Genomic DNA, 23,454 nt, shown 5'->3' with positions numbered 1-23,454 from the left:
GTTCTCTGAACCAGCCATAATATTAGCTATGAGGTCTCCTCTACCCAGGCGAACCCATAACAGCCCACCCCTGCCCCTTCTCCTTTTTCTTCTGCTCCTACAGGGTCTTATATAATGAATGTGTGTCTTCTAAGAGCTACATCTGGGGACTGAAAAAGCTATCAAGTTGTGTGTGTTTAGTTGTAGTTCTGGGAAGAGCATATATGCTATATAGATGCAGTCATTCCTACCTAACATGATTAAAGTCTGTATGTGTGTCTTTGAATCAAATTTCAGTCTTCTGTTTGTTTTATCACACAAATATGCAGTTAAGGATTACATGCCTTTGCATAATTGTGCATAATACAACTGTGACCTGGATGAAGGAGAATCTTTGTACACCTTTGCATAAATGATAACTGTGTGCGTGCGTTCGTGTGTGTGTGTGTATTCAGTTACTGTGTGCAAGGAATGGCTAGTTCTGATGTTGTTCACTTAAGTTCATTGTTGAGATACAGATTAGATCATCTTACCCTACCTGGCTCCCTGCAAATGTATTGATTCCATGATATAATTAATGGATAATATTTTCAAATGGCATGAGATTTTTTCCCCCAGTGGATAAAGCATAACATGATTCACTTGTATTACATCCGTCTTGCTACTCTTCTGCTCTTCCTACTTCTTCACTTTTCTGATCACATCACTCTGTTCATGCTTTGCAGAAGATACCTCTGGGGATGGTGTTAGTACCATTTACAGCAACCCAGTATCACCACAGGCTTCAGACTCTACAGATGAATTTACCACCTACTTTGATCAGAAAATACCTATACCAGAAGATGAAAAGGTTAGTATGAGTAATAAGAGTGATGATGGGGTCACCATTGGTGATAATTTCCCTGGCATTTTATTGAAGAACACCATTGTGTCAAAGAGAGGGTGGTAGTGTGAAGAATTACTGATCATAGTAACATTTGTGCAAAATATGTTCAGCTTATGCTGAGGTTCAATCGGAGTCATCAAAATATATTAGTGGAACATTCTGATGTTTCTGAAGGTTCAGGAGAACTAAACTTGGTCTCTTGATTGCCTGTTGTGTATCTGGATGAGTCACCTTTCTGGAGTTGCTTTCTTTTTCTTTTAAATCAGTAATTAATGCAGAAATTTGGGGTTTGGTGGAGACTGAGCCGTCTTTAAGTATTGTGTTCCGTCAGTCTCCCTCTAAGTGCTTTTAACTGTAATTTTCCTCTGACTACGTCATTTGGAGTGAGTGAAAGTTATATTCTAAAACTAGTGGAAGTATCCAGAGAAGAGAAAGCTGCTCTAAGCATGAAATTGCTTCAGTTAAAGACAAAAAAAAGCCTTTAGTATTCAAAAATATATGCTCCTCTTTCCTGCATCTTCCTGGCATGGAATACATTTGATCACAAATGCAATTTGAAGATTGTTCCAAAGTTTCTTTGCTGCTTCTTCCTAATGCTTGTCAAGGATGGGAGATGATGGAATGAGAGTGGTATTTTACTAGCTATTATTGAATTATTGAATGAGTACCGTATTTTCACGACCAAAAGCCGCACCGGATTATAAGCCGCAGTATCAGTTAACGTTAATTTTTCAAACTTTTTCCATATATAAAGCGCACCGGGTTATAAACCGCACGTTTCCCGACGCTTCTGGACATCTGTTGCAGTCGCGAGGAGCGGAGAAGAGCGCGAAGGTTCTTGGCGCTCCAGGAAGCCGCGAAAGCAGCTGGGAGAGGCGCACGGCTTGGTTTATCCTCCCTGGACGTCGCAGCAGCAGCCCCAAGCGCACCGATCTCTGTGGTTTTCGCATTGGGGCATGCTGCAAGAGAGAGTGAGTGAAGACCTTTCCAGATTGCTGGTGGTGGAGGTGCGGGCCCGTCGCCCTGTGCTCAGCAAAAAAAGTCCGGGGGAGTCCTTTGCGCTGGCTGGAAAAGGTCTTCACTCTTCACTCATTCCCTCTTGCAGCACACCCCGATGCGAAAAACACTGAGATAGGTGAGTTTGGGGCTGCTACTGCGACATCCAGGGAGGATAAACCAAACCGCGCGCCTCTCCCGCTTCCTGGAGCGCCAAGAACCTTCGCGCTCTTCTCCACACTCTCCTCGGCTCCTCACAACTGCAATAGACGTCCAGAAGCGGCAGGGGCTATTGAGCTGGAAATCCAATCCCCATTAGCCCCAAAAGCCGCTTCTGGACATCTATTGCAATCCCGAGGAGAACACGGAGAAGAGCGCGAAGGTTAGGGTTACTGGGCAATGTGGGGGTGGGGGAGGCTGGGGCAGTTTCGTTCTGAATGGAGGGAGAGGAAAAAAGTTGGGATTCTCCCTGCTGCAGCCTTTAAATGGCAGAGAGAAGCCGAACTCTTTCCCCTCCATTCACAGAGAAGCTGCGGCTCCCTTTATGCCCCTCTGGCTGGCCCCCTCCCTCCCGGGGGGGGGTGTCAAAGTACCTGAAAGGGGCATGCAGGCTGCTATAGCTCCACTGAGAAGACATTTCTGAGAAGAGAAAGGGCTCCGGTCAGCCTGCACCCAAGCTGATGGAGTGCTCGCAACCGCCCGCCTATCGCCAGGGAGACAGCCAGTGCAGGTGAGCCGCGCGATTGCTCCGATCGCAAGGGCGCTTCACCAGCTCAGGTGCAGCCAGACCAGAGAACTTTCGGTGGTGCACCGATTCCAGCAGCTGCGTTTTTCCTTGAAATTTGCTGTCCCGGCAACCCGAAGTGGACATTCTCCCAGCGGCGTCTCAGACACTCCCACCCTTAACCAGGACGAAGTGAGGATGGCTGGGCGCAGTTTGGTGCCTCCCGGCTAAGGAGGGAGGGAGAGACCCAAGGGACGTGTGCGTGCCTGCTCGCGGTCATTCGCTTGCGAGTTTCAAGTTTGAGCATAAAATCGGGAGGGAGAGATTTTCGATCTTTTTCCATATATAAAGCGCACCGGGTTATAAGCCGCACTGCCGGTTTTTGATCAAATTTTAGGATTTTCAGTGCGGCTTATAGTCGTGAAAATACAGTACATGGAGAAGACACTAATCCTCTGTGAAGATAACAGCTACTGTCTTTAATTTCCCAAATGAATAGTTGCACCCATATTCATTTTTGTTCGTTTTGTTTGTTGAAAAGATTCCATCATCTATGGATTGTCCTGACTTTAAGGACCTTCTGTTATTGAAAGCTTTCACTTTGGAATTCTAAATAAGAATTATATTAAAGGAATATGCAAGTTAAGGATGATGGATTATTTTTTTACTCTCTAGCAATCCTGAGTATTGAATAGGGCCCCTAATCTATGCAAGCACAAAATCTTTTTTATTACTATCTCAGCTTTTTTTTTATTTGAGCAGTATAATTTAGAATGGAGATGAAATAATTCAAACAATGATTTAAAATCAAATTGTTAAAAAATTGAAAATTGATCCATTGCAACTAGTTGTCTTAAGAGTTGCTAATTGATCTTCCGCATTAAAGTTTAAGAAAAATAGTTTTCTAGAACAAACTTTGCAAGACCTAATATAATTCATTATAGTGTAAGTAAAATATAATGCTTTGCCTCTTTGAATTAACAACTTTCTTGATTTTAAATAGTAACAATTAATTTACAGCATAACAGTTGATATTAATGGGTGAATTTATATATTCCCTTGTGTGAAAATACTTAATATCTCTCCCCCGCTTTTCTCCATTTCTGTTTCTAAAGCACCCATGGTTCAGTTTTCGAAAACTCTGGGCCTTCACTGGGCCTGGTTTCCTGATGAGCATTGCCTACTTGGATCCAGGTAACATTGAATCTGACCTACAATCTGGGGCAGTTGCAGGATTTAAGGTAAGTGGCTAACCTGTCTTTGTAAAACTCTTCACTTTGAAACCTGTTGTAGAGATTGATCAGAAGAATAGCTTAACAATTCAATTCAAGGACACTGATCAAAATGAGGATTTTTCTAAACATGTTTCTTTTTACAGATGCCATCTTTAAATTGTACATAGAAAATGTTTAAAAATGGGATTTTGCAATGTTAGGGAATAACAGTAAAGTACAATAGAGGAGAAGTTTCTTGGTTTGTCTTGTTTACATCTGAGTCACATTGAACTGATTCACATTTAATATTAATTGCCATGAATTAGCTTGATTCATCAGAATATGTCCTGTTCATTGTGAGTTGCATCTTAATATCTAAGAGGTATACCATAAAAATTGGGGACAGAACAGATGACATTGCAATCAGTCCTACAAATCTGCCAAATTATTTCTAATTTAACCCAGAAGCCTCAAATGTGTTAGAGTAAAACTAAGTGGGAAGGTACTGCTGACCAGAAACCTTCTCAGAAAGAATCTAAAACATTTAAACTTTGGTTTTTAAATGTTAGGGTTTCACAATATGAAAACAAAACAAAATAAAAATTTGAAAAGCAAAAAAATTACCCCAGTGATTCTCTTCACTATTTGACCGTTAATTTTGCTAATAAATTTGCCTCGTGTTTGGCTGGTTAGATTAGCTTAAAGCAATGCGTGTGGTTTTCCACATTTAAAAAGAATTACTAGATCTTATGTTTTATTGTTACATCTGACTGAATACCTGTCTTTGCTACCCGTCAAGTTCCAGGAAACATAGGGTCAGGTGTGGTAAACACTTACCTTCCCTACCGATTCGCAAATGTGAGCATGCACAGCCTACCGCACATGCGCTTTTGGTGAAAAAAGGGCCTAAATGGGATGCTATAGAGCTGTGGCAGTTGGACGGGGTCACCTGCAATTTCCACTACCGGTTCGAGTAAACCGGTCCAAACCGATAGAATACCACCTCTGCATAGGGTTCCTAGTTCTTTTGAAAAAGTAGGCAGAGGGATCTCTGAGACATTTCAAGTTTCCAAAGTTATGCATAAACAGGTGAACGTTTATGTAGCAAACCCCTATTTGGAATGTTTTGTTTGAGCATTAAATTCTCCAGGACAAAAGCCCAAATATGTCTGATGAAAAGTAGGGTCCTCTGGGGCAGGTTTTGATTGTGAGGTGGCTTGGATAAGTATCTCCAGAAATGCAGGTATTGTTTAGTAGGCAGAATCCCTAGATGTGCTGTTCCTCTTCCAGAATATTGCCATCCTGAGCTTGTTTTCATTTTTGTATGTGCATATTTTTGTTTTTCAGCTGCTCTGGGTTCTCTTGTTGGCTACTATCATTGGTTTGCTCTTACAACGTCTAGCAGCAAGGCTGGGTGTGGTAACAGGACTTCACCTGGCAGAAGTATGCAATCGACAGTACCCCAAGGTGGGTAAATTGATGGTGCTTCTGTCTGCATGAACATGCCAGGGGACAGAGAGGCTTGCTTTTACTAGGATTGGGGCATCCAGAGCCCATTTGCATCTTATATTTATCTCAGCTCTTTGTTAAGTGTTGAATATGTTGACTCACAACCACTCAACACTACTCATGGCTTCTCCATGGTTTGTTTAGCTCAGCCTAGCCTGACATGAATGCTGACTGTGATTCTATCACACCAGAAGAAGCCATTGCCAAACTAATCTGTCACCATGCTTCAGATTTTCTTTAGGTGGACAGATCCATAATGAAATGTGAGTGTCTGTTTGCCAAACTGTGTTAAATGAGAGCTTGACAGTGGCAAATACTTGTGGACAGGAGCAACAATTGGGTAGCAGTCATGTCTGTGTTTTAGCCACAGTCCTAGGAAAACAGGATGTGCAGATACTTTATGATCTATAGATCGGGTGGGCAACCATGGCATCTTTACAACCAGTGGCTCAGGAATTCTGGGAGTTGAAGTCCACAAGTCATAAAATTACATGGTTTGCCCACCACTGATCTATAGGATCATACAATAAATAAAAAGAGAGCCAAGATTACAAAATCCAAGAAAACTGGGACCAGGAAGGAAGAGACGTCCAGGAAAAGGTGCTAACTGTAGGTAGTTCTCCAAAATCAGTCTGAATTCTTGAGAAAAACAACTGGGCAAGCAAATGGTATACAAAAAGAATGAGATTGAGGGATTATTCCAGAGGACAAAAGTACAGAAATTACCCCATTCTCTTTCACAACACAAATGCAAACACCCCCATCCCCCTTTAGAGAGAGGAGGCCAGGAGGGAGGAGGGATAAGGGGAAAAGGTCACTCCAATCAGAAGAGAAGAGAAGTACCCTGCAGAAAGAGAAAGTTAGGTAGGGAACAGAGAAAAAAGAAGATGTTGCCTCCAGGGATAGAACAAGAAATGGCTTTACCCCCCCCCCCCCAAAAAAAAACCTTTTCTATAAATAGAAAAGGTTCCCAATCTATGGGTTTTTTTTCTTGCAGTCTTTCCTCTCAGTAAGGTAAATGGAGTGGCTTTTCCCTTTCAACAATCATATCTGCCTTTATTCCACAACCACAGGTAGTCCTTGAGTTATGACCATAATTGAGCCCTGCAATTACGGTCGTAAGTCATGACAATCATTGAGCGGGTTACCATGTGACATATCTGATTTTATGACCTTTTTTTGTAGTGGTTCTAAAGCGAATGTATCGTTTCTAAAACAAACACAGCAGGGAACATCAGAATTATCAAGTGAATCCATTGTTACCGGAAAGTAAATGTTGCTTATCGGCAAAAATGTCATAAATCGCAGTCAAGTGACCTTGGGGTGCAGCAAACAGCCATGAATGGGGTTGGTTGTTGAGCACCCAAGATAGGGTGATGTGAGCACGGATTGGGGAGGTAGATGTCATAACTTCAAAATTGGGGTGTACATCATTTTTTCAGGGTCTATCATTACTTTGAACAATTGGTTGTAAGTCAAGGACTACATGTACAAAGTGATTTTCCTGCTTCAGTGAAAATTAATGGAGGAAGAAACTCAAATTTTGCGTGGGTGAATGTGGTGCTTATGTGGTCAATTTCCAAAGGGCTCTGGTTCTGAAAGGGGGAGGATCTTGACTTGTTGGATTAGAATAGAAATATTCATTGCCAGGTTGGATTTGATTTAAATCATAATTTTTAAAGAGCCACTGTCATCACTGTCTCACAGCGGCTCTTCCTCTGACCTGCTGTTGACTCACCCAATATTGCAGACTATACAGCCTCATGCTATATAACTAAGCTCCATTTCATGCTGAATAAACTAAATTATTAATGTATCTTAAATAGTAAACTATCTTTAGATAGATACTCCAAAGGCATTTTATTAAAATAAATTTGATTTAAAATAAACCAATTTAAATTTTTTAAAATATATTTTTTTAATAAATCAGCAATTTCTATCCACCCTGTTCATTGCACAGATCCTCAGAAAGCGTTTTTGCTCCTGTGCATGTGGACACTTTTCTGCATAACTGCATACCTCTTATTGTTAATCGGGGAATGGTTGTTTAATAATAGATCAATAATGCAATCAGTGGATGTCTTCTGAAAATCTAATCACTGAGTAAAAGCATATGTTTTAATTTTAAGAGTTAGAACCTTTGATTTCCAAATTAGTCTGTAAATGCTCCCTTTCTGTCTTCCCTGTTCAAGTTAATGCATCTACAGTATTTGTTTGATGTTCTTCCCATAATTATTTCAACTACTGATAAATGAATCTCCTAAAAACCTGGATGTAGACAGGCTTATAGAATATCTTCCTCAGTATGAAATTCCTTTTGGGCCTGCTTTGGCAAAACAGTTGCTTAGAGACGCAGAAATCTCCTACAAAACCCAGGGTCCCCCCCCCCCTTTCAGTATTAATTATCCCTTGTTTGGTTGCTCCGTCATTTTTAACTTTGGGTGGTCTGTGCACACATATGCATGTTCATAGATGATTTGGCAATTATACATTTCCTGGATTGGGCACATCTGAAGGAAAACAGCATAGAAATCTTTAAAAATTGACAAAATCTATTGCTTGCCTTTCTCTTCCCTGGAGTTAGAATATTTCTTAGTAAGTAGTATGTTTAATTCTGGTAATATCCAGATTAAATTCCTATTGCAATAATTATCTTTTTGTAAGGTTGTGTGTGGAAACTACTCCAACACAGATCCTCCTTGCCAGGATGAAGGTCCCATCAGAAACTTCTGAATTACATGGGAGGAGTCAGTTTCTGGGAGGACCGATACTTTTGGCATAAGAAGAGAGCTGCAAAGGCAGCGCTTCTCGTAAGCCTGGGCCTCCTTAGGTTTCCCTCTGTGAAATACCATAGGAAGGTAATACCAGGAAAGGTTTGAAAAGATTTCGCAAACATTCAGCCAAATCCAGAATCACCTTTTGCAGTCTTCTCGATATTCATTTCTTTCTAGAGCAGAAAGGTCTTTGACAAAACTATGGCACCTCCTAGGAAACTCTTGGCCTGTAATTGTGTGTCTTGTACAGCTCCGGCATCTGCCGTGTAGCTATCTCTTGGTTTAGAAGTGAATTTATAAACTTCTGCGGTATCTTTTTGTGTTGCCAAATTCACGGCACAACCATCCGTGTAGGTGGTTGCTGGTCAGGAGACGCTTAATCCTCCCTTTGCTAGGGGAGTTTGCTTTCCAAAATTAGATTGTGGTGATTCTTTCTCATTGCACAATGCATGGGGGAGGAGGAAAGGATTTGGGGATGGCTTCTGAAGGCTGTGTTTGTGTGAATCATTGTGGAGATTGTAAGCTAGAATTGGACCAAAGCATTAAACTAAGATTTGAAGTATATTTTGCAAGTCATCTCTGTGTACTTGAATGCACATCACTGCTATTGTACCCTGAAAAGAAGAGTGTGTCTCTTTTTGTTGACTTTTTACAGAGGGAACTTTAGGGTGGACAAAATGTTTTCATTCTAAACTATCAAGAAGTTCAAGGCAAATATTGCTTCCTTTCAAAATTTATCTAACAGTAGGTAGACTTAATGAGGTTCACCATGTTCTTATCAATCTCCTTTCTGCGTTCTCTCTCTCTCTCTCTTTCTCACTCTCTCTCTCTCTTCATCTCGGTCTCTCTTTGTTTTTTTCTCTTTCTCTCTCTCTCCCTCTCTCCTTCCTTCCTTCCTTCCTTCCTTCCTCCCTCCCTCCCTCCCTCCCTCCCTCCCTCCCTCCCCTCCAATTTTGTGAGTTGCCACCCAGTAGATTATCAGGGAGGGGGCAGACTGCTGTTGGCAGAGATATGAATGGATCCGTTGCAACGAGTTTTTTTGAAGGGAACTAGTTGCCGCAGCTCCTGGGTGGTGGATGTGTGGTGGAGAAGATTCCACTTTTAAGCATGACCTTCTGAGTTTTTTCCTACTGTAGGTTCCTCGACTTATCTTGTGGCTGATGGTGGAGCTGGCTATCATTGGATCAGATATGCAGGAAGTCATCGGCTCAGCAATTGCCATTAACCTTTTGTCCGTTGGGAAGTAAGTTAGCTATGTCATTCTGAGTGTTTTGTGGTTTCAGCAGTATCCTGCTAGTCATGAGTTGAAAAAACACAGAGATACAATCAAGCAAGAAAATTCCATATCGAATCTAGGAATTATTTGCCTAGTCAATGCATTCAATCACTGAAGCAGCCCTTGACCACTGGACAATGATAATATTTGCATATTAGTCATGCTGTGGGTAAACTAATCATACTTTAATGGCAAGTTTCTTTTTAAAATTTCTGTAGACAGGCCATATTTGAAAATGAACTTTTTAAATGTGAAGTCTCTCAATGAATGAAATGAGACAAGTGGAGTTTAAGCAAAACTAGCCCCAGTTTCTTCAGGGTTTTTTCCCCTATTTATTTCAACTAATTAAAGATATTTGCCCTTTTCTTGTGTCTTTCCCCTAAGAGGCATTCACTAACATTGAATCAGGGTAACCTGAAATAATCCTGCATTCAGTTTTGATTGCCATGATGTAGAAAAGATGTGGAGACTCTAGAAAGAGTGCAGAGAAGAGCAACAAAGATGATTAGGGGACTGGAGACTAAAACATGAAGAACGGTTGCAGGAACTGGGTATGTCTAGTATAATGAAAAGAAGGACTAGGGAAGACATGATAGCAGTCTTCCAATGTCTCAGGGTTTTCCACAAAGAAGAGGGAGTCAAACTATTCTCGAAGGCACCTGAGGGTAGAACAAGAAGCAATGGGTGGAAACTAATCAAGGAGAGAAGCGACAGAACTGAGGAGAAATTTCCTGACAGTTAGAACAATTAATCAGTGGAACAGCTTGCCTCCAGAAGTTGTGAATGCTCCAACACTGGAAGTTTTTAAGAAGATGTTGGGTAGCCATTTGTCTGAAATGGTATAGGGTTTCCTGCCTAGGCAGGGGGTTGGACTAGAAGACCTCCAAGGTCCCTTCCAATTCTGCTATTGTATTTATTTGAGGTTGTTAAGCATGAAAAACATTCCTAAGTCACGTTTTTCTGTGCCGTTATAACTGGTTATTAAACGAACTGTCATAAGTCAAGGACTACATGTATAAAGGGTTGGTGAGAAAGCCATAGTCCCAATGTCTAAGGAACATGCATAGTCCAATGTTCAACTCTTGGTACATCTTGAGAAAGCTGCTTGAAACCTTGATGCATTCCTTCCATTAATTGTATATCAAGGGTGAACATCTTATCCCAGGCTGAGGACCATAGACAGTCTTTGGATGCATGACTGCACCACCTTCGGCAAGGCGTGAAGAAAGTCACCTTTTGAGAGCCAAGGTGGCGCAGTGGTTAAATGCAGCACTGCAGGCTACTGCTAGATCAGCAGTTCAGCGGTTCAAATCCCACCGGCTCAGGGTTGACTCAGCCTTCCATCCTTCCGAGGTGGGTTAAATGAGGACCCAGATTGTTGGGGGCAATATGCTGACTCTCTGTAAACCGCTTAGAGAGGGCTGAAAGCCCTATGAAGCGGTATATAAGTCTACTGCTATTGCTATTGAAGGTCACATATAATATCAGGATGTAGCTTAATGTAGTACAGGTCGACTTACAGTTTGGTTAGTGACCGTTCAAAGTTACAATGGCACTGAAAAAAGTGACTCATGACCATTTTTTACAGTTATGAAAAACTGTGTATCACCATCGTATCATCCCCGTGGCCATGTTATTTACTTTCAGATGCTTAACAACTGGTTCATGTTTATGATGGCTGCAGTATCCCGGGATCATGTGATCCCCTTTTGCAACTTTCTGACGAGCAAAGTCAATGGGGAAGCTGGATTCACTTAACAAATACGCCAAGAAAAGTTGTAAAGTGAGGCAAAACTCTTTAACAAATTTCTCACTTAACAACATAAATTTGGGGCTCAATTGTGGTTGCAAGTCAAGGTATTACCTATATCAATATGGCCCCTTGATATAAGCACTATCAAATGGCACCAGACACCTTTTGGGTAGCCATCATGCTCATTACCCAGTATTACCCTTTGGAACGAGCTCCCTGTAGAGATTCGTACCCTCTCCACCGTCCAAGCCTTCCGCATAGCCTTGAAGAACTGGCTCGCCCGTCAGGCCTGGGGACAAGGATAGTTACCCCTCCCGAATGATGAATGTATGTTGCTTACCATTTTATTATATGTCTCTATCTTGTTGTTTGTATTCCCCCCCTTCCCAGTTTATGTGAGCCGCCCTGAGTCCCCTCAGGGAAAAGGGCGGCCTACAAATTCTAATAAACAAACAAACAAACAAACATTACTTTTTAGATCTATTTAGAATATTCACATTTTTTAAAAGAAGAGAAGCTGCTGTGCTGCAAAGCACCTGTAGCATCTTAAATTTCTAAGTTCTTCTGCTCTCTGAAATTTCTTAAAAAGTAAACTTAATGGGTAACTGCATCTTAGTGATTTGTTTAGGGGAGTGTCCGTTGCAAAAGAAAGGGACAAAGAAAAGCAGGAGCAGTAGGAAGCAGCTAAGAGTGAGGCACTAGAGAGGAGTCAGGTGATATCCTGGGAAACCAGCACTTTGCCACAGGTTGTATTCCTCGTAGCAGCCATTTTTTTGAATGGGGAGCCCTTCCAGGAGTCATTGTGCAGTTAACAAAAGGAAAAGTTTCTCCAAATTCCTAGTGTGCCTACCAGCTTAGTTGGGGCTCCTGCTGCATTGTGCACCTAGCTATAATTGCTTCAATTCTTTTGTGAATAAGCTTATACAAATTCAGTTTCAGAGCTGAGAGTTATTAGATAGCTGCAGCTCAGGTTGATGGCTTCCTTCGAAGTATTGAAACAAATAGTGGAATCAGCTTGTTCTCTATGCATCCTAAAACCAGGTTTGGTCTTCTGAAATGACACTTCAACCTGATAGAGCCAGTGGAAACAGCCAAGCTTACACAAAATCTGGTATTTTCTGCATGGGTTGCTAGAAATGGGCAATATTTTGCTCCATAAATTTCTAGTAAGTTGCCCATTTGTTTCCTGGTTAAGGAGGCTTTCTGTTCTGTTTTGTCTTTCCACAGAATCCCTTTGTGGGGTGGAGTGCTCATAACAATAGCTGATACCTTTGTGTTTCTCTTCCTGGATAAGTATGGTAAGAGCTTTTCTTATTGAAGTAGATTTCTTTTGTCCCTTAATTAATCTCTTGATCGATGAGGCTAAGGCACTTTGATGTGTGGGAAGGGCTCTGCTTGCCACGCTCCAGAGATTTCATTTTGTGCACAAATGTGGAAAGGTTTTAACTTGATTTTTTTCAAAAATGACTTGCCATGCAGAGAATATATATCAATATATCAGTGGACTTATATACCGCTTCATAGGCCTTTCAGGCCTCTCTAAGCGGTTTTACAGAGAGTCAGCATATTGCCCCCAACAATCTGGGTCCTCATTTTACCCACCTCGGAAGGATGGAAGGCTGAGTCAACCCTGAGCCGGTGAGATTTGAACCGCTGAACTGCTGATCTAGCAGTAGCCTGCAGTGCTGCATTTAACCACTGCGCCACCACAGAAGGCAATTTCTCCCTCTCTTTCATGTGCAAACCCAAATATATACCCCAGAGCAGTGGTGGGATTCAAATCTTTTACTACCAGTTCTGTGGGTGTGTCTTGGGGGTGTGTGGTGTGGCTTGGTGAACATGGCAGGGGAAGGATACTGTAAAATCCCCATTCCCTCCCAATTAGCTGGGACTCGGGAGGCAGAGAATAGATGGGGGTGGGGCCAGTCAGAGGTGGTATTTACCGATTCTCTGAACTACTCAAAAATTCCACTACCGGTTCTCCAGACTGATCAGAACACGCTGAATACCACCTCTGCCCCAGAGCTACTATGGAAGAATCTTAGGATTTTCTCCAATCCCACTTTCCCCCAGTGCTGCTGCCATCTTGCTGAAATGACTTAATTTAGAGCCCCTCAAGCCTTGCCTGTATTAGCAGCTCTCTGGCAGCTGCAGTGGGAGAATTTTATGTCTTGTTCCTTTGCCGTCTTAGAACAGCTGCTAAATCTGCAGTTCTTCCATTTAGGAAGGATTGTTGGCTCTTTATGAGAATTGTATCATTGATTACAGTAGATTCCTGTAAAGTAGGAATCTTCATACTTGGCAACTTTAAGTCTCCTGGACTTCAACTCTCAGAATTCCTCAGTCAGCCAAGCCAGGATAGAAGCAGACCCAAGGCATGAGGGGCCCTGTTGATGGGAGAAATGGAAGTGATGAGGAGAGGGGAGTGAATGATCGGACGAGGCTGGCAAGGCTGGATGGTAGTGGAAATGATGGCATGTGAATTGCAGCATTGTGACATAAACTTTGCTGCTTTGTAGGTGTGCTGTGACATTGCATTTATGTACACAAAGGACAGAACTTGCAGCATAATGTCACGGTGCACCTTTTGAGGAAAACATTGGACTCATTAGATCTTTATGGCAGGAAGATAGTTTTTCTCTGCTCCTCATGTCAATCTTTGAGCAGGGGTTGTGCATGTGCATGTGTGCACCCAAGTTTTGCCTAGCTCACCAGCATGCAGTAATGTTAAGCTTCTCACTGCAGTGTCCCTAAGCCTCAGTTTACCTTTAGGATATTTGGGCTATCTACTTTTTTTAATATGAATTCACCCCTCACCTCCCCAACAGTAGCCGAAGTGTCAACATCATGTTCCCAGAATTCTAAATGTATACAGTGGTTAAAAAACACACACACACACACTGTGATTGGGGTTATTCCATGTCAAGATCAGATCTCAGAAAAGTGCCATGCTCAGTCATCATGGATTTTGAATGAATTTGGTGTGACCATGGACACATGTCCCCAATGAACATTGGTAAAGTGTTATGTTTGCCGATGCAATACTTGCGGAGACATAATCATTTGTTTGTCTCCATACCTCAGCCTTCTACAGTATGGCTCTGAGATTTCAACAACTTTGAGACTTAATATCTCTGGCAATATTTTGTTGAGAGAAACAAAACTTGGCCATCTTGTACAACTTGTTGTGCTCTATTAAACAAAATAATAAAAACATTCTCATCAGCGATCTCCATCTAGATAATTTGGAGTGAAGTTGGCTGAAAAATAACTGCGGCTTGAAAAAAGGTTAAAGTTTGGCTTTTTATATCTCTGGAAGGAAAGGTATGAGAAACTTGAAACTGTGTGTGTAATTACTTTCATTCTCCTACTGCTTTCCAACAAATTGCATGTAAATTTGATGTTTTTTTGTAAAAATGCCCCAAATAGGGCATTTTCAGCCTTCTTTTACAAAAAAAAAAGACCTTCTGAAAACTCTGTTAAACCATTCTCTTTAGAAAGAGCATGTTTCAAACCCCCTAAAAAAGTAGAATTGATGTTTCATCGCCGACTTATAAAGCCCTAAAAATAGGGACAAAGTTGAGGACGTTGTATGGCAGCGTCACATGCATTCTGCTATTGTTTCGTCTTGTTTGTTTTATATAGACATCATCACTACTATTATATTGCATTGGTCCATGGTGATATTGTCACTACCAGTTCAGGCACGTGACACAGCAACCCCATCGCCATAGGGGGCACGCCCAATAGCCATGCAATACCAGCCACGCGTAGTTCAGGATCCCAAGGCTGTGTGGTTTCCTCCTCGAGGTTCCAAAGCCTTGTGTGGGGTATCTGTCCGGTTCCCAAGCCGACAATTGGGTAGCTTATCCTAGGTTCCCAAGCCTAAAGTGGGTATCTTATATAGTTCCCAAGGTGAAGTCCGTACTGTTTGTATGAACTGCCACTTTCCAACGATTGCTTATTTATTATTATTAAACTTTAACCTTTTTTTAAGCAGTCATTTTTAGCCAAATTTGCTCCAAATTATCTAGATGGAGATTGCTCATAAGAATGTTTTTTATTATTATTTTGTTTAATAGAGCACAAGAAGTTGCACAAGTTGGCTACGTTTTGTTTCAACAAAATATTGCCAGAGATATGTCTCAAAGTTGCTGAAACCTCAGAGTCATACTGTAGAAGGCTCCGGTATAGGGTCAAACAAATGACTATATCTCCACAAGTATTGCATTGGCAAACATAACACTTTACCAATGTTCATCGGGGAAGCGTGTGCATGTTCACACCAAATTTCATGACAAACCGTGATTGTCGAGCAGGGAGCCCCAGACCACTTGACGTGGAAGGATCCATTGATATACACTTAGATATATTGCTTTTTGTAAACCTTTACATTATTGATCTGGAAAGGTAGGTTTTTTATTTCAGCTATTTTTTTCCTCCTGACTAAATATGCATAGGACTAGCTTTGTCCCTTTGCTCACAGTCTAAATAAAACAGGAACAGGATACAATGGTGCTGAGTTGGATGCATTTTAACAGCTGATCTAGTTATAACCCAAGAATATAATGACTGCATTATAAATATGTGTGCATTTCATTGTGATCATTCAATGATCTGAGCAGATTTTTCAATCTGGGTAAAAACAACCTTAATTATATTAATTAGTAAATACTAATTTTCATATTAATAATGGTTGTGTGTCTCTTAGGTTTGAGGAAACTGGAAGCATTGTTTGCCTTCCTCATTACCATCATGGCGGTCACATTTGGATATGAGGTAACACTTCATTTGTATATATAGATAAAAAATTAATAGTACAGGCTTTTGAATCAGCCTTTTTCTGCCTTTTGGGCAAAATATTCTCCCCAAAACAAAAACAAAAAATCTTGTAGGAAATACTTTGTACTTCTATATTTGTGGGAGTTTTTAAGAATGAGATTCTGAGATTTGCCAAGGACACTGCTAATACCAACATCTTTTCTTGTTGCTTGTATGCCTTGTCATGTGTCTTCTGCAGTATATAACTGTAAAACCAGACCAGGGACAGCTGCTGAAAGGGATGTTTATGCCTTATTGTGAAGGCTGTGGGCCTGCCCAGCTAGAGCAAGCTGTTGGGATCGTAGGTGCTGTCATCATGCCTCACAACATGTACCTGCATTCTGCTTTGGTCAAGGTAAGTGTGAGTGGAAACTATTTGCATCCGTGTCTTCTTTCTGCAATGGCATAGTACAGAGATGGGGAATGATGGCCCCTTTATGAATTGTGGACTTCAACTCCCAGAATTCCTGAGCCAACATGGCTGGCTCAGGGATTCTGGGAGTTGAAGTCCACAAGTCATAAAAGGACTATAGTTCCCCACACCTGCTGCATTGAAATCACATTCAACATGCATGCATGCCCTTGTTTCTTCTTGGACAAAGGCTGTGCTTTCACCACAGTTGTGAATTCCATGAGCAGGTTTTCCTTCAGGATCTCCGGCCTATGAAGACCACTAGATTAGCAAAGAGAAACTCCTGGTCTTCTTAAAATTACTCCCTGTGTAGCAGAAGTTCCACAAGTATGATTAATTTAGGTTTGTTTCTAAAGTGAGAGCTGGTTTGGTGTAGTGGTGAAGGTGCTGGCCTAGAGACCAGGAGACTGTGAGTTCTAGGCTTCCCTTAGGCATGAATGCCAGGAAGGTAACTTCAGGCCAGTGGGAAAAATAGGAGGTGGGAGGAGTATTAGGTATGTTTGCCACCTTGAGTTACTTGTAAAATAACAAAGGCAGGGTGAAAAATATCTAATAAATAAATGGAGGTAGTTGAAGAGAAAAGAGAGAAGGCCTTACTTCAATGAAGCTGCATTTTGCTGGGTGTGAATTGAATTTTTCTCTTTTAGTCTCGACAGGTGAATCGGGCCAAAAAGAAGGAAGTTAGCGAGGCCAACAAGTATTTCTTCATTGAATCCTGCATTGCCCTTTTTATCTCCTTCATCATCAACGTCTTTGTTGTCTCAGTCTTTGCCGAAGCATTCTATAAAAAGACAAACCAAGAAGTGGTGAGTGTTTTCCTTTCTTCCTTCATGTTATTTTAATAAGCAATAAATGCTCCTTTATAGTACAAGGATTATTTGAAATACTTTAAAAAATCCTTAATTTTTTTTGTTGCAATTTTTAAAAAAAGTAGTATAGGAAAAAATAATAAAAAACAAATTAAAAGTCAAATACAGGTGGTCCTCAGGTTACGACCACTTGTTCAGTGACCATTCAAACTTGCAAGAATACTGAACAAGGAGGACATAAAATGGATTCTGACCATCACCATGTTCCATGATCACGTAATCATGATTTCTGACGTTCCTGCTGGGTTCCCACATGCAAAATCAATGGTGAAGCCAACAGGAAGTTGGAAATTGCTGTCATATGATGTCCTTGCTTAATGATGGCAAGCTGGATTTCTGGGAAAGCAATGCAATTGCATGACATCACGCTTCAAGACCGCATTGCTAAGTGACAGCAATTCTGGTCCAACCCTAACCTGAGGGGCCTCCATTCAGAAATTGCAATATCAAAACAAGAAAAGAAAAGAAAAAATCAAATAAACAGAAAAAAACAACATACCAAACTAGTATAATTATCCCCAATTCTGTTAATCTGTTCATAATATATAAAATTATCCATGAAATTATCTATTTTTGTAAAATATAATATAATATAGTTTATGCCCAAGGGAAACATACAATGCTATTATCATTTTTTGATTAAAATTAGTAGAAATAACCTTTTCAAAGATGATTTACATATTTCTTAAATTCAGGGTTTGATATCAAGTGCAATAATACATTCCCAATTTCTCAATATAATTCCTTTAACTATTCCCTTTAGCAATATTCTTCAAAAATGTTCAGGTTCCCCCAATTTTGGAACATAATACAAAATGTCATTGATCTTTAATTTGAAAATATTCCCCCATACAATTACTTCTATATGTATGCTTAAAAAAACACACACACAACAACCAAAAATGGACATGACCAAATCATATGGGTTAATGTACTTTCCAATTTCCTACATGCTTCTTTCCTTTCCCGCTTAGTTACTGTTTCCCTTCCTTCCATCCAGCTTTGTTCCTTCATTTTGCTTCTCTTGCCAATGTTGTTATACCTTTTCTTCCCACCAATCTGTATCCTGTTTCCTTCTTCATCTTGTTTGCGCTTCTGGTTTAAAAAAGAAGGAGGAATTGTGCATACACGGTTATGTTTCCGTGTGTTTGTGGGATTTCTATATGAACCTCAGCTTCTCTTCCCCTGCTTTTAGAAGGGAGAGTTAGTGGAGAGAATTAAACCACTACAGCAAGTACCAAGGATAATATAGTAGAACCCCAGTAGGATCATCAGCTCTATGTATCCAAGACAGAATGCTTTACAATAAATAAAAAACAATAAAAGTTGTGGTGGAAAGAAATCATCTGTCAAACCCTATCTCTCCTTTCCCCTCACTTGGAGGGTAGCACCTGTCATGCTCCCTTTTTATTTGGGCTGGTCTTTCAAGACCAGTGAATGGGCAAAAGAGCTTGAGGCTACACTGGAAGGACTGCTTTTTGTGTGTTTCAAGTTTCCTTGCATGCCAGCAGTCCCTCCTCCTCTCCTCATTACAGGAGGGAAAGATCAATGTAAACCAGAATTCTTCTTGGTTGTTATGCTTTTAAAACGATTTTTTGTGCCACATGGGTCTTTTGGTTGTAAAACGAAATGGCTACTTGTATGTTTACAGCATGACATCTGTGCAAATAAAAGCTTTGCCCAAGCTGTGGTGTTTCAATCAGATAATAGCACCCTGGATGTGGATATCTACAAAGGGGTGAGTGAAAAGCTTTACATGTTCAAATTAGCAAGAGTTAAATATCCATAGGTAATGCTCTGGAATCTCCGAATCAGCCTTTGAATATGCTAAAGATATTTCTAAAACTTCTAAAACAGACTAAGTGGAGAGATGAAACAGATCTGTAAAAAGATCACAAGCGTTTCCAGTTCTGCCTTCTTTAGCACTCCAAATACCAAAGCAACCGGAGTTCTAACAGGAGACAAATATCTACAAAATAAAGTAACTCCAAATGCTGCAGTACCAAAATTAGCACTTTGGTAGAGCCAAGGTGGCGCAGTGGTTAAATGCAGCACTGCAGGCTACTGCTAGATCAGCAGGTCAGCGGTTCAAATCCCACCGGCTCAGGGTTGACTCAGCCTTCCATCCTTCTGAGGTGGGTAAAATGAGGACCCAGATTGTTGGGGGCAATATGCTGACTCTCTGTAAACCGCTTAGAGAGGCCTGAAAGGCCTATGAAGCGGTATATAAGTCTACTGCTATTGCTATTTGCCTTCCAGATATCTCTCTCAAGATCAAGAAAATATTTTTCGGCATAAGGCACTTGTGAGCCTTCTCCCCCTATCATTGCTCATATTTGCAAAAGGCCATAACTGTATTTAGGTTATTTTGTTAGGTTTTTCCATCCAGAGGAACAATGTAATTACCTGGGATAGGTTTATGAACAAAGCGTTCTTCTTGGCCACGGTGATATTTTTGGAAAATAAGCATGTGCATAGTAACTATAGCATTCAGATTCAAGTCTCTCTGAGTAAATTGGCCCTTGCAAATCCAATTTTACTGATTTTGTAAAATGTCACTTTGCATTAGGCTGCTGACATAGAAAGCATAATCTAAGGTTTACAGCTTCATATTTTTTTAAAAAAATCTCTTGTGTTTTAGGGAGTAATTCTCGGTTGTTACTTTGGCCCTGCTGCTCTCTACATCTGGGCTATTGGTATCCTTGCTGCAGGACAGAGTTCAACAATGACAGGAACGTACTCTGGACAGTTTGTTATGGAGGTATTTTAATCTTTTAAAATGTTGTGGATTTACATTTGACTTGTCTTCCCAATCCATATCTCTATAGGCTCTGCAAATTAAAGCGATAGGAATCTAAGAATGTTGTCCAAGTGGCTCAATTCCCAGATGCCACAGCTAGGAATCTGGGAACCAGATGGCATGGACACTTTCTTTGTGAGAAAAAGTACATGCTGACATTTTCCCCTTTCAGCTGGGCAGTTCATGTGATCCTTAAGCAATGTATTTGTACTCCCTGCATGACTATTGTAGTGCCTTCTTTTGTAAACAGATTTTTATATACAGCGACCAAGTGATACTGAAAACTATCATTGATAAACCGAACTAAGGAAATAGAGATGAGCGACTTCAGAAGGATTGGGAATATGTCTGTCAGAGTTGGAGAGTTTAGGATTTGATTTGTAAAAGGAGCTTCAGTGTGTGCCAGACCGTGGAGGTAGCATCTGTCTGTAGTTCCTTCAAAAGCTAATTGTGCAAAACTAGGGGGAGATACAGCTGCTTTAAAGGATTGTCGACTGATGCCACCTTCACGTTCCCAAGCACTCAAAAGAAATGGAATCCAAAGTGCTATCCAGCCCTATAACTGGGATATGGGGCTGGATAAGGGATATCTTTTCAGGCAATTAAAGGATACCGTGCTGTGTAAAATGCTCTCTTTATATTAACCTGTGGGTGAAATGTCATTCAAGTATTTCCCTTATGATACTAGTTAGGCTGCCATTAATCAAATCTCTTTGTCTTTGTATAAGTTCAATTGTTCATAGGGTTAGCAAAGTCATTCCTGTGGTCCTGCGCCTGCTTCTCTTGTGGTGACATGTGCCCAGCTAACAATTGTCAATCCAAAGCAAACTACCTGCCTTAGGTTTTGTATTAAATTAATTAATTTGGAATTAAATTTGGAAAGAATGTCCATAATTAAATTAGGGTAAATTGGGTACTTACAAATGAGGAGGGTCCAGACTTGGTAGAACGGTTGTGTGTAGGTCTGATCAGCAGCAAAGGTTGGGGGGAAAGTCCCACTAAAATCCAACAAGCCTGGATCAGATGGACCAAAGGCCTGAGCAAGAAAAAGACCATTTCCTACAACCCTGCATTTCTATTTTTGTTAGAACAATCACACACAGCTAAATTTCCTTATGCCTTTGTTAAACCACTGATAAGTGGTCAAGTACACCATCTGGCTTTGATGTAAATTGAAAGTATTTAGTATTATTTAAGGTCAAGTTTCCATTCTTCATAACAACCCCCCCCCCTCCAGAAGTAGGTTAAGATTAGGCAATATCTATAAAGGGTTACATTTACCATTGGACAGAAGGTAGGGTTGATTCCCTCAATTTATTACTGTGAAAACAAGTTGCAGTAACTTTATTTGTCCACAACTTGCTGTTTGCTGATGAATCTCATTATTGATGAGTCTCATTAGAGATCTGCAGAAATTATCAATCTGGAAATAGAACATTCTGGAGAACTCTAAAATGACCCTCTTTTCCCTGCCGAACCCCCTCCTAGTTTCCTGGGGTAATTTGGGGGTTTACAGAAGGAAGTCCTCAGTACCAGAAGAGTTTTGGATGAAACAGAATGGATTTTAGGACCAGATCCAATTACTTTTAGTTTAGAAAATTTACTTCTGGACACTACCAAACTGGCCCCTGGAAGAAATGATCCAGGGGGAGAGTGAACATAAACTGGAAGAAGACATTCCAAAGTTCTTCAAAACATTCAACTCCTGGGTTGGAGAATTTTGTATATCCCTAGCTCTCATGTGTTTTCAGGCCATATTATCTAAGCCAATATTATTTAGAATAAACTGTGCTTTAGATTTGATTCCTGAAAAAAATGCAAATGTGGCAGTTGCACCTGTTCCCAAGATTGCCCAGCAATTGCAGAGAGCTCTGAAGTATTGGACACTAATATGTTTTGTGCTCTCAAAACAATTCATTTGACAACCACAAATAGCTGCTTTAGGCAGATTAAGGCCCGTCTGGACCTTACCAAGAACAGATTGATTTGAATATATATTTTATTTAACTTTATTTGCCTTACTTGGCTCCTATTTTACCTCAATGTTAGTTTATAAATTTAATTTTGCTATTTTACTCTGGTCTGGTCAATAGCTGCGAAACTACTTTGACTTTGACTGCAAGAAGTAGAAGAGTTTGTGAAAGTTATAGTCAGACGTGTTTTTTATCCAAGAAAGATACTACTTTTCTTCAGTATTTCAGTACACTTGTATCTCTGATTGAATGGTTCTGATCTCTTCCTTGTTTTCAGGGATTCCTCAATCTGAAGTGGTCGCGGTTTGCTCGTGTGGTTCTAACCCGTTCCATTGCCATCACGCCAACTCTTCTGGTTGCCATTTTCAAAGATGTGGAACACTTGACCGGCATGAATGACTTCCTCAATGTCCTCATGAGTTTACAGGTAAAGACACTAATTAGGCATGTCCCAAAGGTGCTTTCTTTTCAAGAGGCAACTGGACATTCTGGTTTTTCTTTTAAGATGTTCTGAAGAGCTGAAGAAATTTCTTGGATGAGAAGTGAAATGTCTTCAAAGAAAAAAACCAGAAAGTCCAGTTGCCTCTTGAAAAAGCACCTTTGGAACAAACATGACCCGGATGAATCTCCATAGATATCTCATTAAGCATGGTTCTTCTCCCCAGAAAAACACAGTAGTAGTTTCATCTGGGCTTCTAGGCAGAATCTACATCTAATACTGTGATGTGCAAAAATGATATAAATAAAAAAAGGAAAACTACTACTTACTTAAATTTCTGTTGTTAAGCGAAACATTTGTTAAGCAGGTTTTGCCCCATTTTATGACTTTTTTGCCACAGTAGTTAAGTGAATCACTGCAGTTGGTAAACTAGTAACACAGTTGTTAAGTGAAACTGGTTTGCTTGTTGATCTTGCTTGTCAGGTTGTAAAAGGTGATCACATGAGCCCAGAACGCTGCAACCGTCATAAATATGAGTCAGTTGCCAATGTTTGAATTTTGATCATGTGACCATAGGGATGCTGCAACAGTTATAAGTATGAAAAACTCTCATAAGTGACTTTTTTCAGTTATGTAACTTTGAACGGTCACTAAATGAACTGTTGTAAAGTTGAGGACTACCTGTACTGTCAATCCAGTGCCAGATGTTTGGCAAGTAAATGCAAACAGTCTAATAATACCAGCCTCATTTTTTTCCTGCATGGAAACATGGAAAGAGTGAATAAGTACATTCAGGGATATTAGAAACTGCAACACAAAATCTGACTTAAAATGAATGGCTGACCAAAACAATTCCACTGAAAAGCTCCTCAAAATCCTATTTTTTGTTCTAGTTGATCATGTTGATCACTTAAGGATTAAAGTCTTGTGATGGCATGCAATGGGATATTTGAGGGGTTCTTGGTGCTCTCTGAGCTTAGTTGTTTTCTTGCAGACGTTTCATTACTGAAACTAGGTAACATGATCAAC

At 40.5% G+C, this 23,454-nt stretch overlaps 1 protein-coding gene across 2 annotated transcripts in view; it reads left to right on the top strand.

Annotated features, from left to right (window-relative positions):
- Positions 1-23,454, top strand: part of SLC11A2 (solute carrier family 11 member 2) — a 72,767-nt gene that overhangs the window by 29,728 nt on the left and 19,585 nt on the right. For both annotated transcript variants that reach the window (XM_087710544.1, XM_087710543.1), the window contains exons 3-13: positions 705-829; positions 3,701-3,826; positions 5,147-5,266; positions 9,219-9,325; positions 12,339-12,409; positions 15,823-15,890; positions 16,132-16,287; positions 16,992-17,150; positions 18,865-18,951; positions 19,855-19,974; positions 22,264-22,413. In XM_087710544.1, the coding sequence (XP_087566670.1) occupies positions 705-829; positions 3,701-3,826; positions 5,147-5,266; positions 9,219-9,325; positions 12,339-12,409; positions 15,823-15,890; positions 16,132-16,287; positions 16,992-17,150; positions 18,865-18,951; positions 19,855-19,974; positions 22,264-22,413 (1,289 nt within the window). The remainder of the gene's footprint in view (positions 1-704; positions 830-3,700; positions 3,827-5,146; positions 5,267-9,218; positions 9,326-12,338; positions 12,410-15,822; positions 15,891-16,131; positions 16,288-16,991; positions 17,151-18,864; positions 18,952-19,854; positions 19,975-22,263; positions 22,414-23,454) is intronic.

Source organism: Thamnophis sirtalis, unplaced genomic scaffold (genome assembly GCF_051295495.1).
Source record: "Thamnophis sirtalis isolate CommonGarterSnake01/CBP01778 unplaced genomic scaffold, rThaSir2_p1.2 scaffold_3, whole genome shotgun sequence".
Lineage (NCBI taxonomy): Eukaryota > Metazoa > Chordata > Lepidosauria > Squamata > Natricidae > Thamnophis > Thamnophis sirtalis.
The sequence above is the reverse complement of the archived record's forward strand: the minus strand, read 5'-3'. Positions and strand labels throughout refer to the sequence as shown.